At 46.7% G+C, this 20,677-nt stretch overlaps 1 protein-coding gene across 1 annotated transcript in view; it reads right to left on the reverse strand.

Annotated features, from left to right (window-relative positions):
- Positions 1 to 20,677, reverse strand: part of LOC121543269 (collagen alpha-6(VI) chain-like) — a 31,146-nt gene that overhangs the window by 1,353 nt on the left and 9,116 nt on the right. Inside the window, exons 2-35 of the mRNA XM_045208292.1 lie at positions 16,670 to 16,771; positions 15,788 to 16,396; positions 15,113 to 15,700; positions 14,266 to 14,832; positions 13,519 to 14,139; positions 12,845 to 13,405; positions 12,151 to 12,708; positions 11,468 to 12,043; positions 10,781 to 11,365; positions 10,162 to 10,511; positions 9,960 to 10,038; positions 9,697 to 9,848; positions 9,002 to 9,094; positions 8,776 to 8,829; positions 8,529 to 8,600; positions 7,583 to 7,609; positions 7,280 to 7,378; positions 6,837 to 6,899; positions 6,443 to 6,508; positions 6,124 to 6,177; positions 5,977 to 6,012; positions 5,790 to 5,852; positions 5,590 to 5,652; positions 5,405 to 5,467; positions 5,143 to 5,205; positions 4,961 to 5,011; positions 4,515 to 4,550; positions 4,321 to 4,383; positions 1,761 to 1,823; positions 1,517 to 1,552; positions 1,379 to 1,415; positions 1,214 to 1,225; positions 445 to 938; positions 236 to 335 (exon numbers count right to left, since the gene is read on the reverse strand). Coding sequence (XP_045064227.1) covers positions 236 to 335; positions 445 to 938; positions 1,214 to 1,225; positions 1,379 to 1,415; positions 1,517 to 1,552; positions 1,761 to 1,823; positions 4,321 to 4,383; positions 4,515 to 4,550; positions 4,961 to 5,011; positions 5,143 to 5,205; positions 5,405 to 5,467; positions 5,590 to 5,652; positions 5,790 to 5,852; positions 5,977 to 6,012; positions 6,124 to 6,177; positions 6,443 to 6,508; positions 6,837 to 6,899; positions 7,280 to 7,378; positions 7,583 to 7,609; positions 8,529 to 8,600; positions 8,776 to 8,829; positions 9,002 to 9,094; positions 9,697 to 9,848; positions 9,960 to 10,038; positions 10,162 to 10,511; positions 10,781 to 11,365; positions 11,468 to 12,043; positions 12,151 to 12,708; positions 12,845 to 13,405; positions 13,519 to 14,139; positions 14,266 to 14,832; positions 15,113 to 15,700; positions 15,788 to 16,396; positions 16,670 to 16,745 — 7,030 coding nt within the window. The 5' untranslated portion in view covers positions 16,746 to 16,771. The remainder of the gene's footprint in view (positions 1 to 235; positions 336 to 444; positions 939 to 1,213; positions 1,226 to 1,378; positions 1,416 to 1,516; positions 1,553 to 1,760; positions 1,824 to 4,320; positions 4,384 to 4,514; positions 4,551 to 4,960; positions 5,012 to 5,142; positions 5,206 to 5,404; positions 5,468 to 5,589; positions 5,653 to 5,789; positions 5,853 to 5,976; positions 6,013 to 6,123; positions 6,178 to 6,442; positions 6,509 to 6,836; positions 6,900 to 7,279; positions 7,379 to 7,582; positions 7,610 to 8,528; positions 8,601 to 8,775; positions 8,830 to 9,001; positions 9,095 to 9,696; positions 9,849 to 9,959; positions 10,039 to 10,161; positions 10,512 to 10,780; positions 11,366 to 11,467; positions 12,044 to 12,150; positions 12,709 to 12,844; positions 13,406 to 13,518; positions 14,140 to 14,265; positions 14,833 to 15,112; positions 15,701 to 15,787; positions 16,397 to 16,669; positions 16,772 to 20,677) is intronic.

A 20,677-nucleotide genomic window follows, 5' to 3' on the forward strand; every position in this document is an offset into this window, starting at 1 on the left:
ATGGACACACAGAACCAGAGCTTAGAGATAGTAGTAGTAGTAGTAGTAGTAGTAGTAGTAGTAGTAGTAGTAGTAGAAAACTGTATTATTTATGCCCAAGGGGAACATTGGTTCTACAGCAGAATTAACCATAAGAGCAAGACATACATTGTCACCAAATAAGACTAAAGTTTCTGCGCTTCAACTGCTGGAATAAAGTAATTCAAAGGGAAATATTTTGTCCCTGTGTGCTTACCGTAGCAGATGACGCAATCTTTGATTCTTGTCAGCACAGCATTTTGGTCCTGTGACCTATCCACCAGCCGAACAAGGATGAAGCTGCCCGTGTCATCAGCCTGCGCCACAACAAAACAAAAACACATATGGGCTGCATTTCAATCCACCAACCTTTCTACTGCCCCTGTTTACTACCCCTTCCCAGAAAGCATCTGTTTGTAATTGTACGTCAAAAGCCCGTTGAACATCGGGGGCGTTCCTCATGGCGATGACAGCAGGAGCGATGTTCAGGGCCTTGAACTCCATGGCGGCCGTAACGATGGCAGCACTGTCCACAGAGGGCCCGTTGGTGAAGAACACGGCCACCTTCCTCATCGTCAACGCTTTACGGATGCGCTTGAAGACATGGCGCCCCACGAAGCGCATGGCCGCCCCAAGATGGCGCCGGTTGGACGTTCGTTCCAGTGCGATGTTTCGGATGGCCTCCAACAACTCCCGCTTGTGTTGGTAGTCCTGGAATCGGATCATGTACTTGGTGTTGGCACTGTAGGATATCACGGCAACACGTGCACCCGTCGGGCAGTTGCTCTCGGCGATGGCAACGTCGTCCAATAGGGAGAGGAGAGCTGAGCGCATCCTCTCGAACGCGGCAGGCTGCACATCCTGTGACATATCCAGAGCAAAGACCAGCTCTGTGGGGTAGGCTGGGCATGCTGCCTGGCCTGGGTGAGAGAGGGAAAGGGAGGGAGAGAGAGAGGTACAGAGAGAGAGAAGGGGAGATAAGGGGAGAGAGGGACAGAGAGAGGGGGTGAGGGGGGCAATGGTAGGGAGAGGGGGGCAATGGTAGGGAGATGAAAAACAACTATGTTGAATGACAACCATTCATAACATCACTTTGCCAAGAGTTCTGGTTTGATTACACCAGAATCTACAGTCAATGTGCAATAAGTCAGGTACATACATTTACTTGGACGATAAAGGGTTAATGGAGACATACCTTGAGAGCATGCTGTTTGGGGGAGAAAAATATCATAGTTTAGAGACTAAATTAGCAATGAATTCATCTTTGCTTATGAAAACATGACCTTAGCAGCAATAATGCAATTGACACAGCTGATCTTTTTCTTACAAAAAATATAGAGTAGGAATACCAAGGGCTTACCACAGTTGTCACGGATATAGGTAGTCAGCTGGCATTCCTAGGGAGACAAATAAAATAACATGTTAAATAGCTCTCAAGATTCTCTATATAAAAAATATATAGTTAAATTGGAACAAGTATCAGACAGAATGCACATACAGACATCGCTCTCTCTCCTGGTCTGCCTCTAGGGCCCTAGATAGAAATAGAGAGTTAGTCATAAATCCACATGTAAACAGTGAATATTTTACCAATACTTTTACTGGAAAAACAACCAATACTAGAACTACTATTATTATTCATTTGAAACAAATAATAATAATAATAATAATAATAATAAAATGAATACATGGGATTTGTAAAGTGCTTTTTAAAGATCAAAAAACGCAAATGATATACTAACAGTGTGTCCAGGTGGTCCAATGGATCCGGGGTCTCCTGACTCACCCGATCTGCCCGAGTTCCCCTGGTTCAATCACATCGTAACATTTTAACAGAAGTTTTATACATTTCAACACATACAGTGAGTGAAAAAATCCCCTGCTGATTTTGTATGTTTGCCCACTGACAAAGAAATGATCCCTCTATAATTTTAATGGTAGGTTTATTTGAACAGTGAGAGACAGAATAACAACAAAATATCCAGAAAAACGCATGTCAAAAATGTTATAAATTGATTTGCATTTTAATGAGGGAAATAAGTATTTGACCCCCTCTCAATCAGAAAGATTTCTGGCTCCCAGGTGTCTTTTATACAGGTAACGAGCTGAGATTAGGAGCACACTCTTAAAGGGAGTGCTCCTAATCTCAGCTTGTTACCTGTATAAAAGACACCTGTCCACAGAAGCAATCAATCAATCAGATTCCAAACTCTCCACCATGGCCAAGACCAAAGAGCTCTCCAAGGATGTCAGGGACAAGATTGGAGACCTACACAAGGCTGGAATAATAATAATAATAATAATAATATGCCATTTAGCAGACGCTTTTATCCAAAGCGACTTACAGTCATGCGTGCATACATTTTTGTGTATGGGTGGTCCCGGGGATCGAACCCACTACCTTGGCGTTACAAGCGCCGTGCTCTACCAGCTGAGCTACAGAGGACCACAATGGGCTACAAGACCATCGCCAAGCAGCTTGGTGAGAAGGTGACAACAGTTGGTGCGATTATTCGCAAATGGAAGAAACACAAAAGAACTGTCAATCTCCCTCGGCCTGGGGCTCCATACAATATCTCACCTCGTGGAGTTGCAATGATCATGAGAACGGTGAGGAATCAGCCCAGAACTACACGGGATAATCTTGTCAATGATCTCAAGGCAGCTGGGACCATAGTCACCAAGAAAACAATTGGTAACACACTACGCCGTGAAGGACTGAAATCCTCCAGCGCCCGCAAGGTCCCCCTGCTCAAGAAAGCACATATACAGGCCCGTCTGAAGTTTTCCAATGAACATCTGAATGATTCAGAGGAGAACTGGGTGAAAGTGTTGTGGTCAGATGAGACCAAAATCGAGCTCTTTGGCATCAACTCAACTCGCCGTGCTTGGAGGGGGAGGAATGCTGCCTATGACCCCAAGAACACCATCCCCACCGTCAAACATGGAGGTGGAAACAGTATGCTTTGGGGGTGTTTTTCTGCTAAGGGGACAGGACAACTTCACCGCATCAAAGGGACGATGGACGGGGCCATGTACCGTCAAATCTTGGGTGAGAACCTCCTTCCCTCAGCCAGGGCATTGAAAATGGGCCGTGGATGGGTATTCCAGCATGACAATGACCAAAAACACACGGCCAAGGCAACAAAGGAGTGGCTCAAGAAGAAGCACATTAAGGTCCTGGAGTGGCCTAGCCAGTCTCCAGACCTTAATCCCATAGAAAATCTGTGGAGGGAGCTGAAGGTTCGAGTTGCCAAACGTCAGGCTTGAAACCTTAATGACTTGGAGAAGATCTGCAAGGAGGAGTGGAACAAAATCCCTCCTGAGATGTGTGCAAACCTGGTGGCCAACTACAAGAAACGTCTGACCTCTGTGATTGCCAACAAGGGTTTTGCCACCAAGTACTAAGTCATGTTTTGCAGAGGGGTCAAATACTTATTTCCCTCATTAAAATGCAAATCAATTTATAACGTTTTTGACATACATGTTTCTGGATTTTGTTTTGTTATTCTGTCTCTCACTGTTCAAATAAACCTACCATTAAAATTCTAGACTGATCATGTCTTTGTCAGTGGGCAAACGTACAAAATCAGCAGGGGATCAAATACTTTTTTCCCTCACTGTACAAGTCCCTGTGGCCCAAGTGAAAAAGTACAACCCCTCAGAATCTAAGCAGTGGTGTTAGAATCTCTATTCTTGGGTCAAAGAGTGCATATGTGTGAGTATATACAGTTCTGGGGGTGATACTTTCTTTGGTTAGTCCCAAGAAGGTAGTTTGTAGATGGTTTGTAGATGTTCAATAACTGTCAACAACAAATCAACTAACTATCCACTAACCCTAGCCTTAACCCTTACCCTAACCCTTATTCTAAAGCTTACCCTTATCCTAACTGTAACCTTAGCAAGCAGTTGCTTATCAACATATAGTTTGTTGATAGTATGACCATCTGTAGAGCATCTACACTGAGTGTACAAAACATTAAGGACACCTTGCTAATATTGAGTTGCACCCCCACTATTTTGCCATTAGAACACCCTCAATTCTCCTCCCCTTCATCTACACTGATTTGAAGGTGATTTAACAAGTGACATCAATAAGGGATCATAGCTTTCACCTGGATGCACCTGGTCAGTCTATGTCATGGAAAGAGCAGGTGTCCTTAATGTTTTGTACACTGGGACTATCCAAATAAAGTGTGACTGTTCTGGGCACTAAAAACGTAGCCATATTGGCTGAACAATTGCAGCAAAGCATGTGAAACAGGGTGCTCTTGGGTCTTCTAGCAATAGTGTGAGTCTCACCACTCTGCCTTGGTTTCCTTTGGGGCCTGGACCTCCTTTGACTCCAAAATCACCATTTTCACCCTGAAGACGACAAACAGGAAAAAAGGTGTTGTTTACTTTTTGTGAGCTTCAGAATGCAATGTGTCATGACTGAATTCCAGCCTGGTTCTCTTATTCATTCTGAAAGTGGAGATTTTAAATCAATAACTGACCTGTAATCCAGGGTAACCATGGAAACCAGGCTCTCCCTTTAAAGTAAACACAATTCACAAGGAATGATTTATTAGTGTCCATCAAACATGTCTGTAATACAAATCTACTGTATATTAAAATCCTTTCATTTGGATGAAAAGACAATAGGCAGAATCTACCTCAGAACCAGATCTGATTAGTGAAGGTGCTGGAGGAAAAAGGAAAAACTAGAGAAATAGGAAAAAGTCTCTGCAGACTTCCAGTCAGATGCAAATGTATTTCATGTAGCTGAGCTTTCGGTCAGTCGACCTTCATTTGGATGAAAATATACATTTTATTTTATAATCTACAAAGTACATTTACAAACTTTTCCAATTGCTCCAAAGTGGAAACAATGCACTCATCAACTACTATTATGTCTACGGACAGCTGCTGTTGATCTGAGTACTGAGTAAGTGTACCTTACCTTCATTCCCTGGGGTCCGGGAGGTCCATGACCATCACTGCCATCAAGACCCTTTATCAAAGGAAACACACCATCACGTCCCATTCTTACATGACCTTACAAACACACCACAGTCTTACAGTGTGTATATGCGTGTATGTGTGCGTGCAGGTAAAGTGTGTAATGACAAGGCAACACCTTACCGGCATCCCTCTGGGCCCAAGTGTTCCAAGGGCTCCTTTGTCTCCTGGGTCCCCAGGTTGGCCCTGTGAGGAAACCACACAGTATTGGGTTGGAAGAAGGGCTATAAAACATTATTTTACAGGCATTTTTTTATGTATACTTCTTTTGTGTCTATATATAGTAAGTTTCAGTTGCACTGCAGCTCTGGTAACAAATTGTCCTACCAAGATGGCTAATGTTTTGTATTGTAAACTGTATTTACAAAGGTCAAAGGCAACGCACCTTCTGTCCATTCATCCCTCGCCTTCCTATGGATCCTTTACCACCAATAGTTCCAGGTGTCCCCTGAGGGAAAAGCCATTCATACACCATCATTACATGTCAAGATCGCATAACAGTAGGATCTACATATAAGGCATCTTCAATGTGGTCAGATGGAATGGAAGTAGAACGGTAGGAAAACTGACCTGAGGTCCAGGTAAACCCTGCAGGCCCCTGGGTCCGGGCTGGCCCAAGTCTCCTCTTATACCCTATGCACACAGGAGTGTAACATGTTCAGCAACTGTATCTGTGATACTGGGAGGACAGTTTCAAACGCTACAGAAGTGCATCAGTAGTAGTATTACTGTGGAGTTGTGGATGAGGGGAATGGGTATATATTACTTACCTGTGGTCCAGAAGGGCCAGGAATGCCTGGGAGTCCTACATCTCCTGGATCACCTGGTGTTCCCTGGACACACACACACACACACACACACAAAGAACATACAAATGGGGACATAAATATAGATAGATAGTAATCCTAGGGACTGTTATTCATGAAGTAGCTTTGTTGATAATGCTGCCTACTGTACCTTTGGACCAGGTAGACCTCTTCTTCCTTGAGGGCCCTACAAAGCAGAAGATGGGACATAATCATCATGTGACAATTGACCAAAAATGTGAGACAACATCAGTGTAACAGGACAAGGACAGCTTAGCAGAAATGAAACATGGCTCACTGGGTTTCCGACGATTCCACTTTCTGCTCGACGGCCCTCTTCTCCTGGGTCTCCCTGTCAGTGTGGAATGGAAGACGAGAGAGAAAGGGAGTGTGTTTGAGGGAGAGAGAGGATGTGAATAACAGCAGTGTTATCACCCTCCGGGACGGTAAGTGAATAATCCTGCTTTACTCACTAGAAAGAGACAGTTAAACTGATCTGGTACATGCAAATGAACTTGGTGAATAAGTGATTCTGATTCTTAGATCAGTACATTGACAGTGGCCAACTACATGCTACATACCAACTACATGCTACATACCAACTACATGCTACATACCGGTAACCCTGTGTTTCCCCTTCCTCCTTTGGGACCCGCGACAATGCTGTCCACGCCAGAGTCTCCCTAAAAGACCAGAGACTAACCTTAAGTAGCAGTTAGAAAACAAGATATAGAAACACTGCATTCGTTAGTCTAAACCACATGTGGCAAACTCATTCCAAACTCATTCCAAACTCATTCCAAACTCATTCCGAGTGTCTATCTGCGGGTTTTCGCTCCTCCCTTGTATTTGATTGATGAATTAAGGTCACTGATTTGTAAAACAAACTCCCCTCACCTGGTTGTCGAGGTCTTCATTGAAAGGAAACATTTAAAACAAGCAGGCTCTAGGCCCTAAACCATCTTAAATGATTTGCACTGTTAAATGGGGTCCATGTTTTATGTAACTTACAGGGTCACCTCTAAGTCCACGCTGCCCCTTCACTCCTGGCTCTCCTATGAGGCCGCTGTTGCCCTACAAGAGAACCCACCATCAAAAGGTTAGACATTAGAGAAGAGAATCGAGGAAGAGTAGGATATTGGTGACATAGGAGAATGATATTAATGACATAGGAGTAGTATGTTGCTGACATAGGAGCAGTATATTGGTGACATAGGAGTAGTATATTGGTGACATAGGAGTAGTATATTGCTGACATAGGAGTAGTATATTGGTGACATAGGAGTAGTATATCAGTGACATAGGAGTAGTATATTGGTGACATAGGAGTAGTATATCAGTGACGTAGGAGTAGTATATTGGTGACATAGGAGTAGTATATCAGTGACATAGGAGCAGTATATTGGTGACATAGGAGTAGTATATTGGTGAAATATATGAGAGGATGTGTTTACTGGGCTTCCTGGGTTTCCTCTCTCTCCTGCAGCTCCAGCTGTTCCAATCAGACCCTGTTCACCATCAACCCCATCAAGACCATTGTCTCCATCATCACCCTGCCATGGTAATGTGCACACTGACTCAGAACACACTCAGCAACAGCAAACACTTACATCCACACAATGAAAAAAAAAGCACCATGGTGAACCTGGTTTTCCATCGGTAAAGACAAAATACCTAGTAAACTGCAGCTAGAAAGGTTTATACTGTACACTACATTTAGCTGTGTGAATGTGGTATCAACAGCCTCATACACTTACCCTGTTCCCTCTGTAGCCTCTTGAGCCCTGTAAAAAAGCAGAGTCAGAGATCAGATTAGATGGGATTATTTTAGACAGGTAACTCCCCCGCATCATGGTTCAGAGATCAGATTAGATGGAATTATCTTGGACAGGTAACTGCCCTGTGTCATGGTTCAGAGATCAAATTAGATGGGATTATCTTGGACAGGTAGCTGCCCCATGTCATGGTTCAGAGATCAGATTAGATGGGATTGTCTTGGACAGGTAACTGCCCTGTGTCATGGTTCAGAGATCAGATTAGATGGGATTATTTTAGACAAGTAACTGCCCCGTGTCATGGTTCAGAGATCAGATTAGATGGGATTATTTTAGACAGGTAACTGCCCTGTGTCATGGTACAGAGATCAGATTAGGTGGGATTATTTTAGACAGGTAACTGCCCCGTGTTATGGTTCAGATTAGATGGGATTATCTTGGACAGGTAACTGCCCCCGGGTCATGGTTCAGAGATCCGATTAGATGGAATTATCTTGGACAGGTAACTGCCCTGTGTCATGGTTCAGAGATCAAATTAGATGGGATTATCTTGGACAGGTAGCTGCCCCATGTCATGGTTCAGAGATCAGATTAGATGGGATTGTCTTGGACAGGTAACTGCCCTGTGTCATGGTTCAGAGATCAGATTAGATGGGATTATTTTAGACAAGTAACTGCCCCGTGTCATGGTTCAGAGATCAGATTAGATGGGATTATTTTAGACAGGTAACTGCCCTGTGTCATGGTACAGAGATCAGATTAGGTGGGATTATTTTAGACAGGTAACTGCCCCGTGTTATGGTTCAGATTAGATAGGATTATCTTGGACAGGTAACTGCCCCCGGGTCATGGTAATCTGTGATCTAAAAGCAGATGTTGGGAAGACATCTAATGGGAAACATTCCAGGTCAGTAGTCCATCTGCTCACCTTGAGGCCTCTCCTCCCAGGACAGCCCTGTAGTCCCTGTGGGCCAGTGGGACCTGGTGGACCTCTCTCGCCCTGTGGGGAATCAGAGAGCGAGGACAAGGGTCATTGGTTTAAAGGTCAAAGGTCACATGTTATTAAACTGACATGTAGACCTTGCCCACCATCCACAACTCATATGTTTTGATTTGTCAGATGTCTGAATAACACACTGACAATTATTCTTCCCTCCCTGAAAACACACACTTACAATTCCCCCCTCCTCGCCAGGGAAGCCAGGGTGTCCTTTCGGTCCTGGCTGACTCTGTTAGGAGAGAAACGAAGAGCAAATAAGGAAACTGAAACTGGCAAAGGGAGTACTGAGGAAGTACATACACCCACATCTTCTTTACAGTATATCAACAGTGTTCACTTACTGTGTCACGACACATCTAAAACACTGTATCATTTTTTAAAGAAGGCTCAGAGGGCCTCACCTTTGTGCCTGGGCCTCCTCTGTTGCCAGGGATACCTTCATGTCCGGTGCACTTACACATCACATTACAGCACTCCCTCTCAGCCACTGTGTCCTGGGGGCAGAAAGAGGGGGAGAGAAAGAGAGAGAATGAGACGTGTTATGAAATCCAATATGTCATTTGTTGACATACCCTCATAATTGGAGACACCTTTGGAGGCACTCATCTCAAAAGCCAATCTAAAAACAACCACTAATGTCACTGCTCTGTTTTGCTTGTCTCCAGTGGCTCCTGTTGCTAAGTGACGACTCTATTTCATGGTGTTCTATGTCCCATTTCCCATGATCCCAGAGTTCTAGTTTTGATACTTCCAACCTGACATGCCGAAACAGGAACACAATTCCTTTCTGTCATTTCTGACATCCTGACATCCTGACATCCTTCAACAACATCACATAATCCCCTTTTCTTAACCAAACATTTGTCATTGTACAGTATGACCCAAAATACTCAGACATATCAGAAATACTTTTCTATCCCTAAGGCTGGGGATATGACAGGAAATGGAATTACTGTAGATAGAGACATAAAGGACTTACATGTCAGCCCAAAGAGTCTTAGCCAGTCTAAGTGAGATACAGTATTACTAGAACACAGGGAGACACAACTAAAAGGGTTGTTCTGATTCTGTTGTCACAAAATGATGAATGACTTACTATTTGTGTCAACAGGGTGTTTCCCACATTGTGCATGCCTATGTTGAGTGGCTGCTTGTAGCCGAATCCTCGCCCAAACTCCACCATCTGAAGAAGGTTGGCATTTTGGACCCCTTCTAAGGCGACTGTAAGCAGGGCGTTGATACCTTTTCCTGAAATGTGATATGGAAGACAGAGATAAAATAACTGATTTTAATGTTCTTTTCGTCTCATGAATTTTCTTACATTTTTCACTTTCTGTGGGTTGCCCCTGGTTCTTTAACCTTTAGTGCGGAGAAGTTCCGACTCTTGTTCAAGTTTCATCACATCATCATCGAGTCCGTCTGAGAAGATCACCAGCACCTAAAGGACAAAGTTGTTGTGACATTGTTATTACAATGTGATATAACCAACAAAAGATATTAAGAAATTAACTTTTGGAGCCTGGGATCAACCACACAGGAGACATGTAGTGTTTGGGCCCACCTTCACACCAGCATTGGAATTCTGGAACTTATCCCGGAAGGAGCGCAGGAGGAAGGAGTTGAAGTATGTCGTCTGGGAGGTCTGCAGGGCCATAACCTTCTCCACGATCTTCTCGTCGTACTTCTCGAATGCGAAGTCGTAGAGAACTTTTCCGTTCTGCTCCACCACACGGAAGCCAATGTTAGTCTGAATGGGACCGTCTCCCGCCACGCAGCACAGGCCCTTCAGGCTGGACACATAGCGGATGATCTGTGGCAGGAAGTTCTGTAGCTGGGCTTGGCCATCGAAGAGCCGCTGGGCGGTGGCCCTGCGTGTAATATCGAACCCCATGGCGATGTCTATGGTGCAGCCTATTGGACACAGACACACTCATTATTACTTGTCATCCAAATGAACCCCTTTAACAAGTCCAAAAGTTTTATGTGCTAGGTTTACTCAAGGATAATATGAGAGACAATGTAAAATAGCCTTTTTTTCAAACACTAATAAGCATTCTTTGATGAGGGTTTTACATTGAGCCAGGAGAGACAGATAGAGACAGATAGAGACAGATAGAGACAGATAGAGAAAAGAGAGGAAGGGAGTGAAAGGAAAGAAAACCGGCATACTGTTAACTCACCCGGTGGAGTTTCTGGTACCCTGGAGGAGCATATAGTATCCACCACCTTCTTCTTGATCTTGTCCAGGCTGGCAGAGTTCTGCACAGAGAAGACCCTTTTCGGATTGAGAGTGATTTGCCCGAGCTCAACAGGTTTGTGATCTTTCCCTATACCGATGGCAAACACCTCAATGTTCATGACCCTGAGTTCCTCTGCTGCATGCACAACAACATCATGTGAACGTCCGTCCGTGATCACAACCAGGTTCTGAGAGACCTTGGCATTGATACGGCTCCCTCTAGCTGGTTGGAAGTACTCAGTACGGACGTAGTCCAGGGCCTTTCCAATGTTTGTCGTGTAACTAATCTGACTCATCTTGTTTATCTGGTTGTTCACCTCTGCTTCTGTGTAATACTCATTCAAGAAGAACTCCTTTTGCGGATCACTGCTGAACTGGGCGACTCCCACCCGGAACGACTGCTCTAAAATGTTGAAGCTGGAAACAAGGTCTGAGGCAAACTTCTTCATGATAGTGAAGTCGGTGGTGCTGATGCTCCCTGAGCTGTCAATCAACAAAACCAGATCCCCCTGCGTTTTTTCACAGACTAAGAGGAGAAGAGAAGACGTAGAAATCATATTGAACCATCTAATTTCAACAGGCTTTATGCTTTCAGTTTAGATATTTTTACAGTTGCATTCTGCCTTACCTGGTTTGCTGGTGTGGCAGAATTCAAAGGAAATATTTTTGTGCAGTGTGTCTAGTTTATGGAAGTCATCCACAAAGAAAACCTTATTCGTGTCCCCTGCCATGAGATCAAGCTCTTGTTTATTTGCTCCAACCACACCGATGCTATAGACTATGATCCCATTGTCCCGTAGCTCCTTGGCTGGCCCAGCTAGGTCATTGGGGTCAGTAGCCTCACCATCTGTGATCACCATCAGCCACTGGGGGACATTTAGGGCCTTTCGCCCGCCGTACTGTGCACCAAAATAACCCAAGGAATACTTGAGAGCCTTGCCAGTGTAGGTGTCTCCACTGGGCTCTATAAGCTTTGTGATGGCACTATTGACATCTCTCTTAGATTTGTATTCGTTGAGCGTGAATATAGATTTGGGGTCGTCTGAAAAGACAATCAGACCATAACGTGTCTGCTTCTCCCCAACAGAGGTTTCATTGACCACGGACATCATGAAGTTTTTCATGATGGCAAAATTCTCTGTGCTGATGCTGGTGGAGCGGTCCACCAAGAAAATAATGTCCGCGATCTCCGTTCTCACACACTCTGGTGGAAGAGAAGAAGAGATGGAGGAAAAGATCAATGTCAAAATCTAAGAAATGCGAACACATTGCTGCTTTTAAGTAATGTTCCGTGAACCAAGTGGCACTCACCTCTCTCCGGATCACAGATTGCCAATGCCAGTTGGCTCTCCAAAGCCTTGAGTGCATCAAAGTCCCTCTCGGAGTAGACTCTCTCCTGTGCGCCACTGATCTCCAGCAGCTGTGTATTGTTGGCATTGATCACCCCAATGGCGTAGATGATCACACCCTTGTCTTGAAGTTTCTTGGCAGGAGCCTTTACCTCATCCTGCGCCTCACCATCGGTTACGATAATCAGGAACTGCTTCACGTTAGTGCGCCCCCCTTTCGGTGGGTCAAAGAACTGCGAGGTGTAGGACAGGGCTTCGCCGGTTTGTGTGCCCCCGCCTAACTGTTGCATTGTTTGTACACCCTGCAACATGCCTTCCTTATTGTTGTGCTCGTTGAGAGGGAAGATCACTTGTTGGCTGATGCTGAACTGTATGATGCCCACACGCACTTTATCCAGGCCTATCACAGATTTGTTGATGATGGATTGCATGAAGAGCTTCATCTTCTGGAAGTCTTCGTTGTTGATGCTCCCTGAGCTGTCGATCAAGAAGAGGACGTCCCCCTGCATGTCCTTGCAAGCTGTGAAAAGAGAAAAAATATTAATTTAGCTGTTGCTCATAATCAATCCCTGGCAAGAGACAAGGTTTTTCATATTTTTACTGAAATCAGAAAATAAATTAGATGCAACACTTAAAAACATTAGAGATTGCCTTACCATCAGGGGAGCAGATATCTGTGATGATGTCATTTTTTATTGGTTTCAGAGCGTCAAAGTTGTTGACAAAGAACTTCTTCTCTTGGCTGCCAGCAATCTCCAGCAGCTGTGTATCGTTGGCTTGATTCACCCCAATGGCATAAATGGTGATGCCCTGCGCCCTCAGCTTTGCTGCTTGATCCTTCACGTTGTCTTGAGACTCCCCGTCCGTGATGACAATGAGGTACTCGCGAACCTTGTGACTACGGGTGGACTTAGCCCGATCAAAGTAGGGACCCATAGAGGTCAGCGCTAATCCGGTCCTTGTCCAGCCTCCAAGTTGGTTGATACCATTCACTGCATTCTTCACTGAAAGTTGGTCAGGGTAGGTTGTCAAGTCAAACTCAAGATCTGGTTTATCAGAGAACTTTACCACACCCACGCGGACATGATGCGGCCCGATGTGGAATGTGGGTATGAATTCGTTAATAAACGTCTTCATGTCAGCAAAGTCTTGAACTTCAATACTCCCAGATTGGTCGATCAGGAAGAAGATGTCTGCTTCATCTGTCTGCAAACAGCCTAGAATCAAAAGAGAAAAGAAAACACTGGTGTCATTTCGTACACCGCATCTTTATCAACATTCCTCTACAAATTAAACAACAAGAAGCATGGTGGAGTCATTTTGATCTCACTTTGCTTGGCAGTGTATGTCCTTGCATTATCTTTGACTACTTTTTTGAGGATGTTGTAGCACACACTCCTCTTTAGGCTCTTCTCCAGGGTCTTGAGCTTGGCAAAGCTGTCCACATTTAATACGTGCTTGTTAGGGGGATCTGAAGCGATCTGTCTCAGCTCGTTCTCGTCAGCATCCTTGATCCCCACTGCGTAGACAGTGACGCCAGCTCGGCGTAGTGCAGCGGCATGAGAAGTTACATTGTCCTGGGACTTTCCGTCTGTGATGACAATCGCCACCTGCTGCACCCCCTGTTCTATCCGGCTGCCCCTCTCCTTGATAAACATCTTCTCCCTGGCATACTCCAGGGCCTCGCCAGTGTACTTGAGACCGCGACGGTAGGGCAGGATCTTGATGTACTGAAGGATATTACTTTTTTCTTGGAAGGAGTTGAGGTAGACCTGAGCCGAGGCCTTGTTGCTGTAGAGGACGATGCCCACCCTCACCCTGTTGAAATTAATTTCCAGGCCGTCCACTATCTTGTGGATGAATCCACGAACCAGCTGGAAGTTTGCATTTCCAATGCTCGAAGACTCATCAACTATAAACACAATGTCAGCCAGCGAAGCTTCACTGCAATCTGCAATAGAGAGGAAATTGTTAGTCAACAGCAATCTCTTATCCTTTATGCATAATTAGCAATTATTTCACAGGAGATCAGATATTCACTTAATTCACCACAAATCTCCAAATGAAATGCCCTTACCATCAGTCACAGTGACCACCTCCTCTTCAGTCTCAAAGACAGTCTTTAGCACAGAGGCGATGGGTGTAGTCTGGTAAAAGAATGGCGAGGTGGCCATTACTTTTAGCTCTGGAAGTGTAGATTCACCCAACCCGATGGACACAATGGTTGTCCCTTCAGATTTAATAGTACGTGCCACCTTCATCACGTTATCCTTTGAATCCCCCCCTGTCACTGTGACTAGAAACTGCCGGTAGCCTTGTTCGTTACGGCCACCAGACGCTGTGGTGAAGAAGTGTGCGCGGGCGTATTCCAGGGCATCACCCAGGTGACGAGACCTGTTGGGGCGCAGCGGCAGCCTGAATTTCTTGAGCGCCGCCACGTACTCTTCCTTGGTGTTGTGGGAGCTCAGTAAGAACTCCACCTTTGTGTCCTGGGCAAACTGGGCCAGACCCAGGCGCATGGTTTTACTGCTCGGGTTGAGTTGGTTGACCAATCGCATCAGAAGGGTTCTGACCTGCTGGAAGTCTGCCTGCGTCATATTGCTGTCCACCAGGAAGAAGATGTCAGAAAACTTTGGGATCAGAGCTGAAAACATATTAAAATAAAGGAAATAATAATTGTTATGACAGCAGTGTGAATGTATGCCATATTTAATTGTCATTTTTAGAAGTGGTCCTTTTAATATTGACTTTAATGTTGGCACAAGTGGCAGTAGACAATGTCTGCCTCTCAAGGTTGCATACTTTTGCTTAGAATGGTATCCCATGGTACAACTATAGCAAGTCACTTGGATTAGACACTTTGCAAGTCCAAGATTCACCATTTGTTACAACATACAGTATGTTACCTTATAAAAGTATCTTACCCATCCTCTGGTTCTCCATGAAGACACAGACAGTCTGCAGCAGACCCTGAGAAAGTGTCTGTAGGGCCTGGAAACGTTCAATGCTGACCAGGAAATGCTGGTGGGGCCTGTTAGCGATTGCCTTCAGCTCGTTGATGTTGGCTGCCCCCACGCCAATAGCAAACACAATGACCCCATGCTGCCTTAGTGCCTTGGCTGGCAGCACTACGTCGTCCTCAGACTCCCCGTCAGTGAGCACCACAGCAATCTGAGGCACCCTCTGATCAGCGCGGCTCCCTTTGGCCGTGGTGAAAAACTCTTCCAGAAGGACGGTAATGGCTTTGCCGGTGGCTGTGCCTCCCCCGAGCTGTGGAAGCCTGTCCACTTGTTCCAGTAGGGCCCTTTTGTCCGTATGTTCACCCAAATGGAATTGCTTCTGGATCTCGTTACTGAACTGGGCCAGTCCTACGCGAACCTTGTCCGCTCCGATATCCAGCCCCTCGATGAAGCTGTGGAGAAACCTCCGAACCAACTGGAAATTTGTAGGGCTGATGCTGGTGGAGCCATCCACAAGGAACACAATGTCAGCCACTGTGGCGCTGCGGCACTCTGGAGACGAAGGAAAAGAATACTTCATGTCATTTATTTATAAATAATATTTTTCAAATGGAAACAATGAATACACTGTTATAGTACCTTGGACCACTTGGGAGATCGGTCTCTTTGCCTCATCTATGGTAGTACACAGCATCTGGACGAGGATCTGGGAGATCCCCTGCAGCGCGGCAAAGTCAGACACGCTGTACACGTGCTGGTCGTGAGGCGTAGTGGCGATCTCCTTCAGCTGATCTTCGTCTGCTTCTTTGATCCCGATGGCGTACAGTGTGACGCCCCGCTTCTTCAGCTTAAGGGCATGCAGCCCCACTTTGTCCAGCGATTTGCCGTCAGTGATCACCACAGCGATCTGGGGCACGTTCTCGTTCACTCGGCTCCCGGCTCGGTCAACAAAGAGCTCGTTCAGCAGGAAGTCCAGGCCCAGGCCCGTCTTGGTTTCACCGCCCATATAAGGCAGGTTGTTGATGTACTGCAGTATGTCCTGTTTGTCCTGGAAGGTGTTAAGGAGGAACTCGGTGCGCGCCGCGTTGCTGTACTGGACCAGACCGATGCGCACCTGGTCGGGTGCCACGTCAAAGCTGTTGACCAGCGTGTACAAAAACTGGCGGATCTGCTTGAAGTTCTCTGAGCCGACGCTCCATGAGCCGTCCACCAGGAAGACGATGTCTGCCACGGCCTCTTCCTTGCAGACTGGGAGAGGAAGAGAACAGTCGTCAGCCAATGGAATTTCTTACACATGTCTAAACCACAAGAATGCAATGAATGCAATTAATCAATCAATCAATCAATCGATTAATCAAATATTATTTATACAGTGCTTTTATAAAAACACATTTCTTATAACTAAGTTGGTCGTAATTTTGTATTTGTGTGGTATTTCTTCAACGCTTCTCTGTTTATGCCATTCTGGACTGTGTTCTGCATTCTGGACTGATTCAGATGTCAGGAGACAAACATGCTTACCTGTTTTTTGTGCTCCGTTGACCAGAAAACATGCTGCTATGGTGAAGATGGCCAGGAGGCCCTGTGTCCCCTCCATGTTGGAACCTTTCTCTAGTCTCTCTCCTTGAAACACAAACATGGACTGATCAACTGTTGGAACACAGAGAGTTGCTGTTTATCAGATCAAGTTGTGTTGACAACAGATTCAACTGAAATGTTGTTCGATCTAATTTAAACATAGCATCCTGTGACATCCTACAAATCACAGGAACATGTCAAAAAATCATTAAAGTCTTCATTTATAAATGTTTCTTACATCATAACATTATTTTGTACTACTCATGCATGTGCAACAGTGTTACTTCCGTCCCTCTCCTCACCCCAACCTGGGCTCGAAATAGGGATCCTATGAACACATCAACAACTGCCTCCCACGAAGCATCGGTACCTATCGCTCCACAAAAGCCACGGCCCTTTCACACCGGTTACACATGTCAGTGCCTAAATTAGATTATACATTTCTTAAATAGTTTGTGGCATTTGGGGAGGGGGGTAGGCAATGTGGAGGGGGAGGAAAGGGTACCGTGACAATTTGAGTATCTTACAGTAAAATCAAGAGCCAACATTTAATGACTTCAGAGCACAGGTGGCCAAACATGCAACAAGTGAATCAGACCTCAGAGGCAACATGAAGCATCTGGATTAAATTGATTTCTCTGGGTTGCTGCTCTGTAAACGGATAGCCAACCAGTTCCAGATGCAATGCATCAGACAACATCTAAGGTCCCTGATTGCTTGTGTGTGTGTGCATGTGAGCGTGTGTGTTCGTGTGTGCACGCGCCCGTGTGTGTGTGTGTACAAAGGACACTGGATTGATGGTTAAAATCAAACCTTTTTGAGGAAAACAGTCTGTGCAGGTATAACAAGGGGGGCTCTACTGTTTGAGTGGAGGATTTGGCCACATTTCTCCCAAGCCATTTCAATATAGTCATGTCTATATCAATTTGCTGATCACACTACACTCTTAGAAAAAAAGGTGCTATCTAGAACCTAAAAGGGTTCTTTGGCTGTCCCCATAGGATAACCTTTTAAAGAACCCTTTTGGGTTCCATGTAGAACCCTTTCCACAGAGGGTGCTACATGGATCCCAAAAGAGAACTACCTAAAACCAAAACGGGTTCTACCTAGAACCAAAAAGGGTTCTCCTTTGGGGTCATCCGAAGAACCCTTTTGCAACCCTTTTTCTAAGTGCGCACACACAAACACACATTGGTCCTTTGTCACACTTTTAGGACATTTGGGACATTTCTGTCTATTTGAGACATTGCCAGTGCCTTCTTTTTTGATGTGAAGGGAACAGAAGTGTTCATTTCCTGCCTGGCAGTATGGCATGTGTGCACCACATCCTAGACCAAGGGCATGTCGAAGAGGGCCACTCATCTGAATTATTCTTCCTTGTTCCTTTCAATCCCCAGCAGGATTCACCTAATGTACAACACAGCCTATAAATATGTATTTAGGACAAGATTCAGCAAATATAAAACAGCCTATAAATGTCTTTCGGACAGGATCCAGCTAATGTAAAACACCTTATAAATGTCTTTAGGACAGGATTCAGCTGTTGTAAAACAGCCTATAAATGTCACGGTTCAGACAGACGACAAGAGGACCACAATTGCGTCACACCAGAAAGTTTATTTAAACTTAAGGGGAAAGGGATGTAGGGAGTGAGTGAAGGCTCCAGGGGTTATCCCGTCCGATGTGCTGGGTCTGTGCCTCCCCCCAGTGGCAGCGATGCGTCCGATGACGCCGGTGGTTGGTGGTCCAGAAGTCCTGGGGGGGGGAGGAAACACAGACACAACGGGGCGGAATGAAACCAGGCAGCAGTACAGTTCAAGGGCAATCCAAAATACGTAGTAGCAAGGCAGAAGGCTGGTCAGAGTTACCGGGGTCGAAGAGAAGTCAGGAGTCGTAATGGCAGAAAGCAGGTCTGGTTTTCCTGGGGCAGAAGAGTATCCAAGAATCAGGCAGGTCCGGGGTCACAAAACAGGGGTGAGCCAGAAGCGCGAGCACACAGGTTCCGGGGTGTGAGCTTTGCAGACGATCTGACACCGGAGAGCTGAAAGACAGGGCCTTAAATACTGGGAGAGGTTAGTGGGTAATGCAGCGCAGCTGGCAGAGTAATTAGAGCCGAGCAGAGCAGGGACAGGTGGAGCTAGTTAGGCTGAGTAGAGAGAGGGAGGTGAGCAGAGTGGAAGATAGTGGAAACCAATTAAGGTGGTAACCCGGTGGAGTGAGAGGGCTCATGACAGAACCCCCCCAAGGGACGGCCCCAGAAGTCCCAAGAGCAACACCACGCCGGGCGGGAGGAGGGGAGCCGGAGGAGGGCTAGAACTCCTCCGAACGGTCCGAGTGAACGTCCTCATCCTCGGAGGAAGCCGGAGGGCCGTGGTCGGGAGATGGGACAGGTCCCGAGACAGGATCAGGCACAGGACAGGAAGCCGAGCGGGCCGGACGGTTAGGGACCCCTCTGGGGCGGCCCCCTACGGATTGCAGGTTGATCAGGATGCCGTTGGTGGAAAGCGGTGATGAGAGTCCTATCCACAATCCGACTAGCTGGCACCCAGGTCCTTTCCTCAGGTCCATAGCCCTCCCAGTCAATGAGGTACTGGAGACCCCTACCCCTCCGTCTGGACCGAAGCAGGCGGCGGACGGTGTAAACCAGACCACCATCGACGAGCCGTGGAGGAGGAGGACAAGGCGCAGCAGGGACCAGCGGACTCCTGGGCACAGGCAGGGGCTGCAGCAATCCGGCTGGGGGCTGGCAGGACGACTTGTGTTGGTTGCAGATGGGGCAGGCTTGGACGAATTCCCCGTACATCCTTCCTCAGAGAGGGCCACCAGAACCTCTGGGCGAGCAGGTTGTAAGTGCGGGTGGAGCCAGGGTGACAAGCTAGGCGGGGAGTCATGTCCCCACTGAACGACCTGGGACCTCAGGTCTTCGGGGACAAAAAGGCGGTCAGCTGGGCAAGTGCTGGGACCTGGCTGGTTACGGAGAGCCTCCAGCACCTGTTCCTCAACAGCCCAGGTCAGAGCTGCAACGATGCAGGGACTTGGCAGAATCGACACAGGGTCCTTGGAGGGGTCAGGAGCGGAGTTAGTAGGTACTGGCCGAGGGGGTAGTGCGGCGGCAAGCAGGCAGGTTCGGTGGCAGTCCTCTCCCCACTCCCCTGATCACCCCGGTCACCCAGTCGAGCTGAGGGTTGTGCCGGGCGGAGCCATGGGTAACCCAGGATGAGGGGTTGGCCTGGAGAGGGGAGCAGGTGAAACTGGATAGTTTCTTGATGGTTTCCGGACAGACCCATCGAGACCGGGGCCGTGACATGAGTGACCGATCCGAGTAAGTGTCCGTCCAGTGCCCGGGCAGGAATAGGAGGTGTCAAACGGAGGTTCTCCAGTCCCAGTTGGCGTGCCAGCTTGATGTCCATTATGTTGGCTTCGGCGCCAGAATCCACCAGAGCAGCCAGGGTGTGAGTTGAGTCAGGGAGGCGGAGGTGAACTTGCAGCAGGGGTTTGCGGTCGGAGGACTGGATGGTCATTGAACTCAACCGGACTCCCCCTATGCCCGGTGAGCTTCGGCCCTTTAAAGGGCAGGTTCCCACACGATGTCCATCACCTCCACAATAGAGGCAGAGGTTTGAGGTGAAGCGTCGCTGGCGCTCTGCAGGAGTGAGAGAGGCTCGCCCAATCTCCATAGGCTCAGACTGATCAAGCTGACCTGGGTGAGTGGCAGTAGATGACAGGAGCCCAGTCGGATCTCTCCGAATGCCGGTAGTAGGTGGACCTTGGCGCCCCCTCTCACGACGACGGGTCTGTATCCCTCTGTCGATCCTGACAGTCAGTGCGATGGCTTCATCAAGAGTGGAAGGCAGTTCATGGGAGACCAACTCGTCCTTGATATAGTCAGCCAAACTATGGAAGAACGCGGCCCACCAACGATGGTGTGTTCCAAGAACTTCGTCTAGCCAG

This window comes from Coregonus clupeaformis, chromosome 28 (assembly GCF_020615455.1).
Source record: "Coregonus clupeaformis isolate EN_2021a chromosome 28, ASM2061545v1, whole genome shotgun sequence".
NCBI classification, from domain to species: Eukaryota; Metazoa; Chordata; class Actinopteri; order Salmoniformes; family Salmonidae; genus Coregonus; species Coregonus clupeaformis.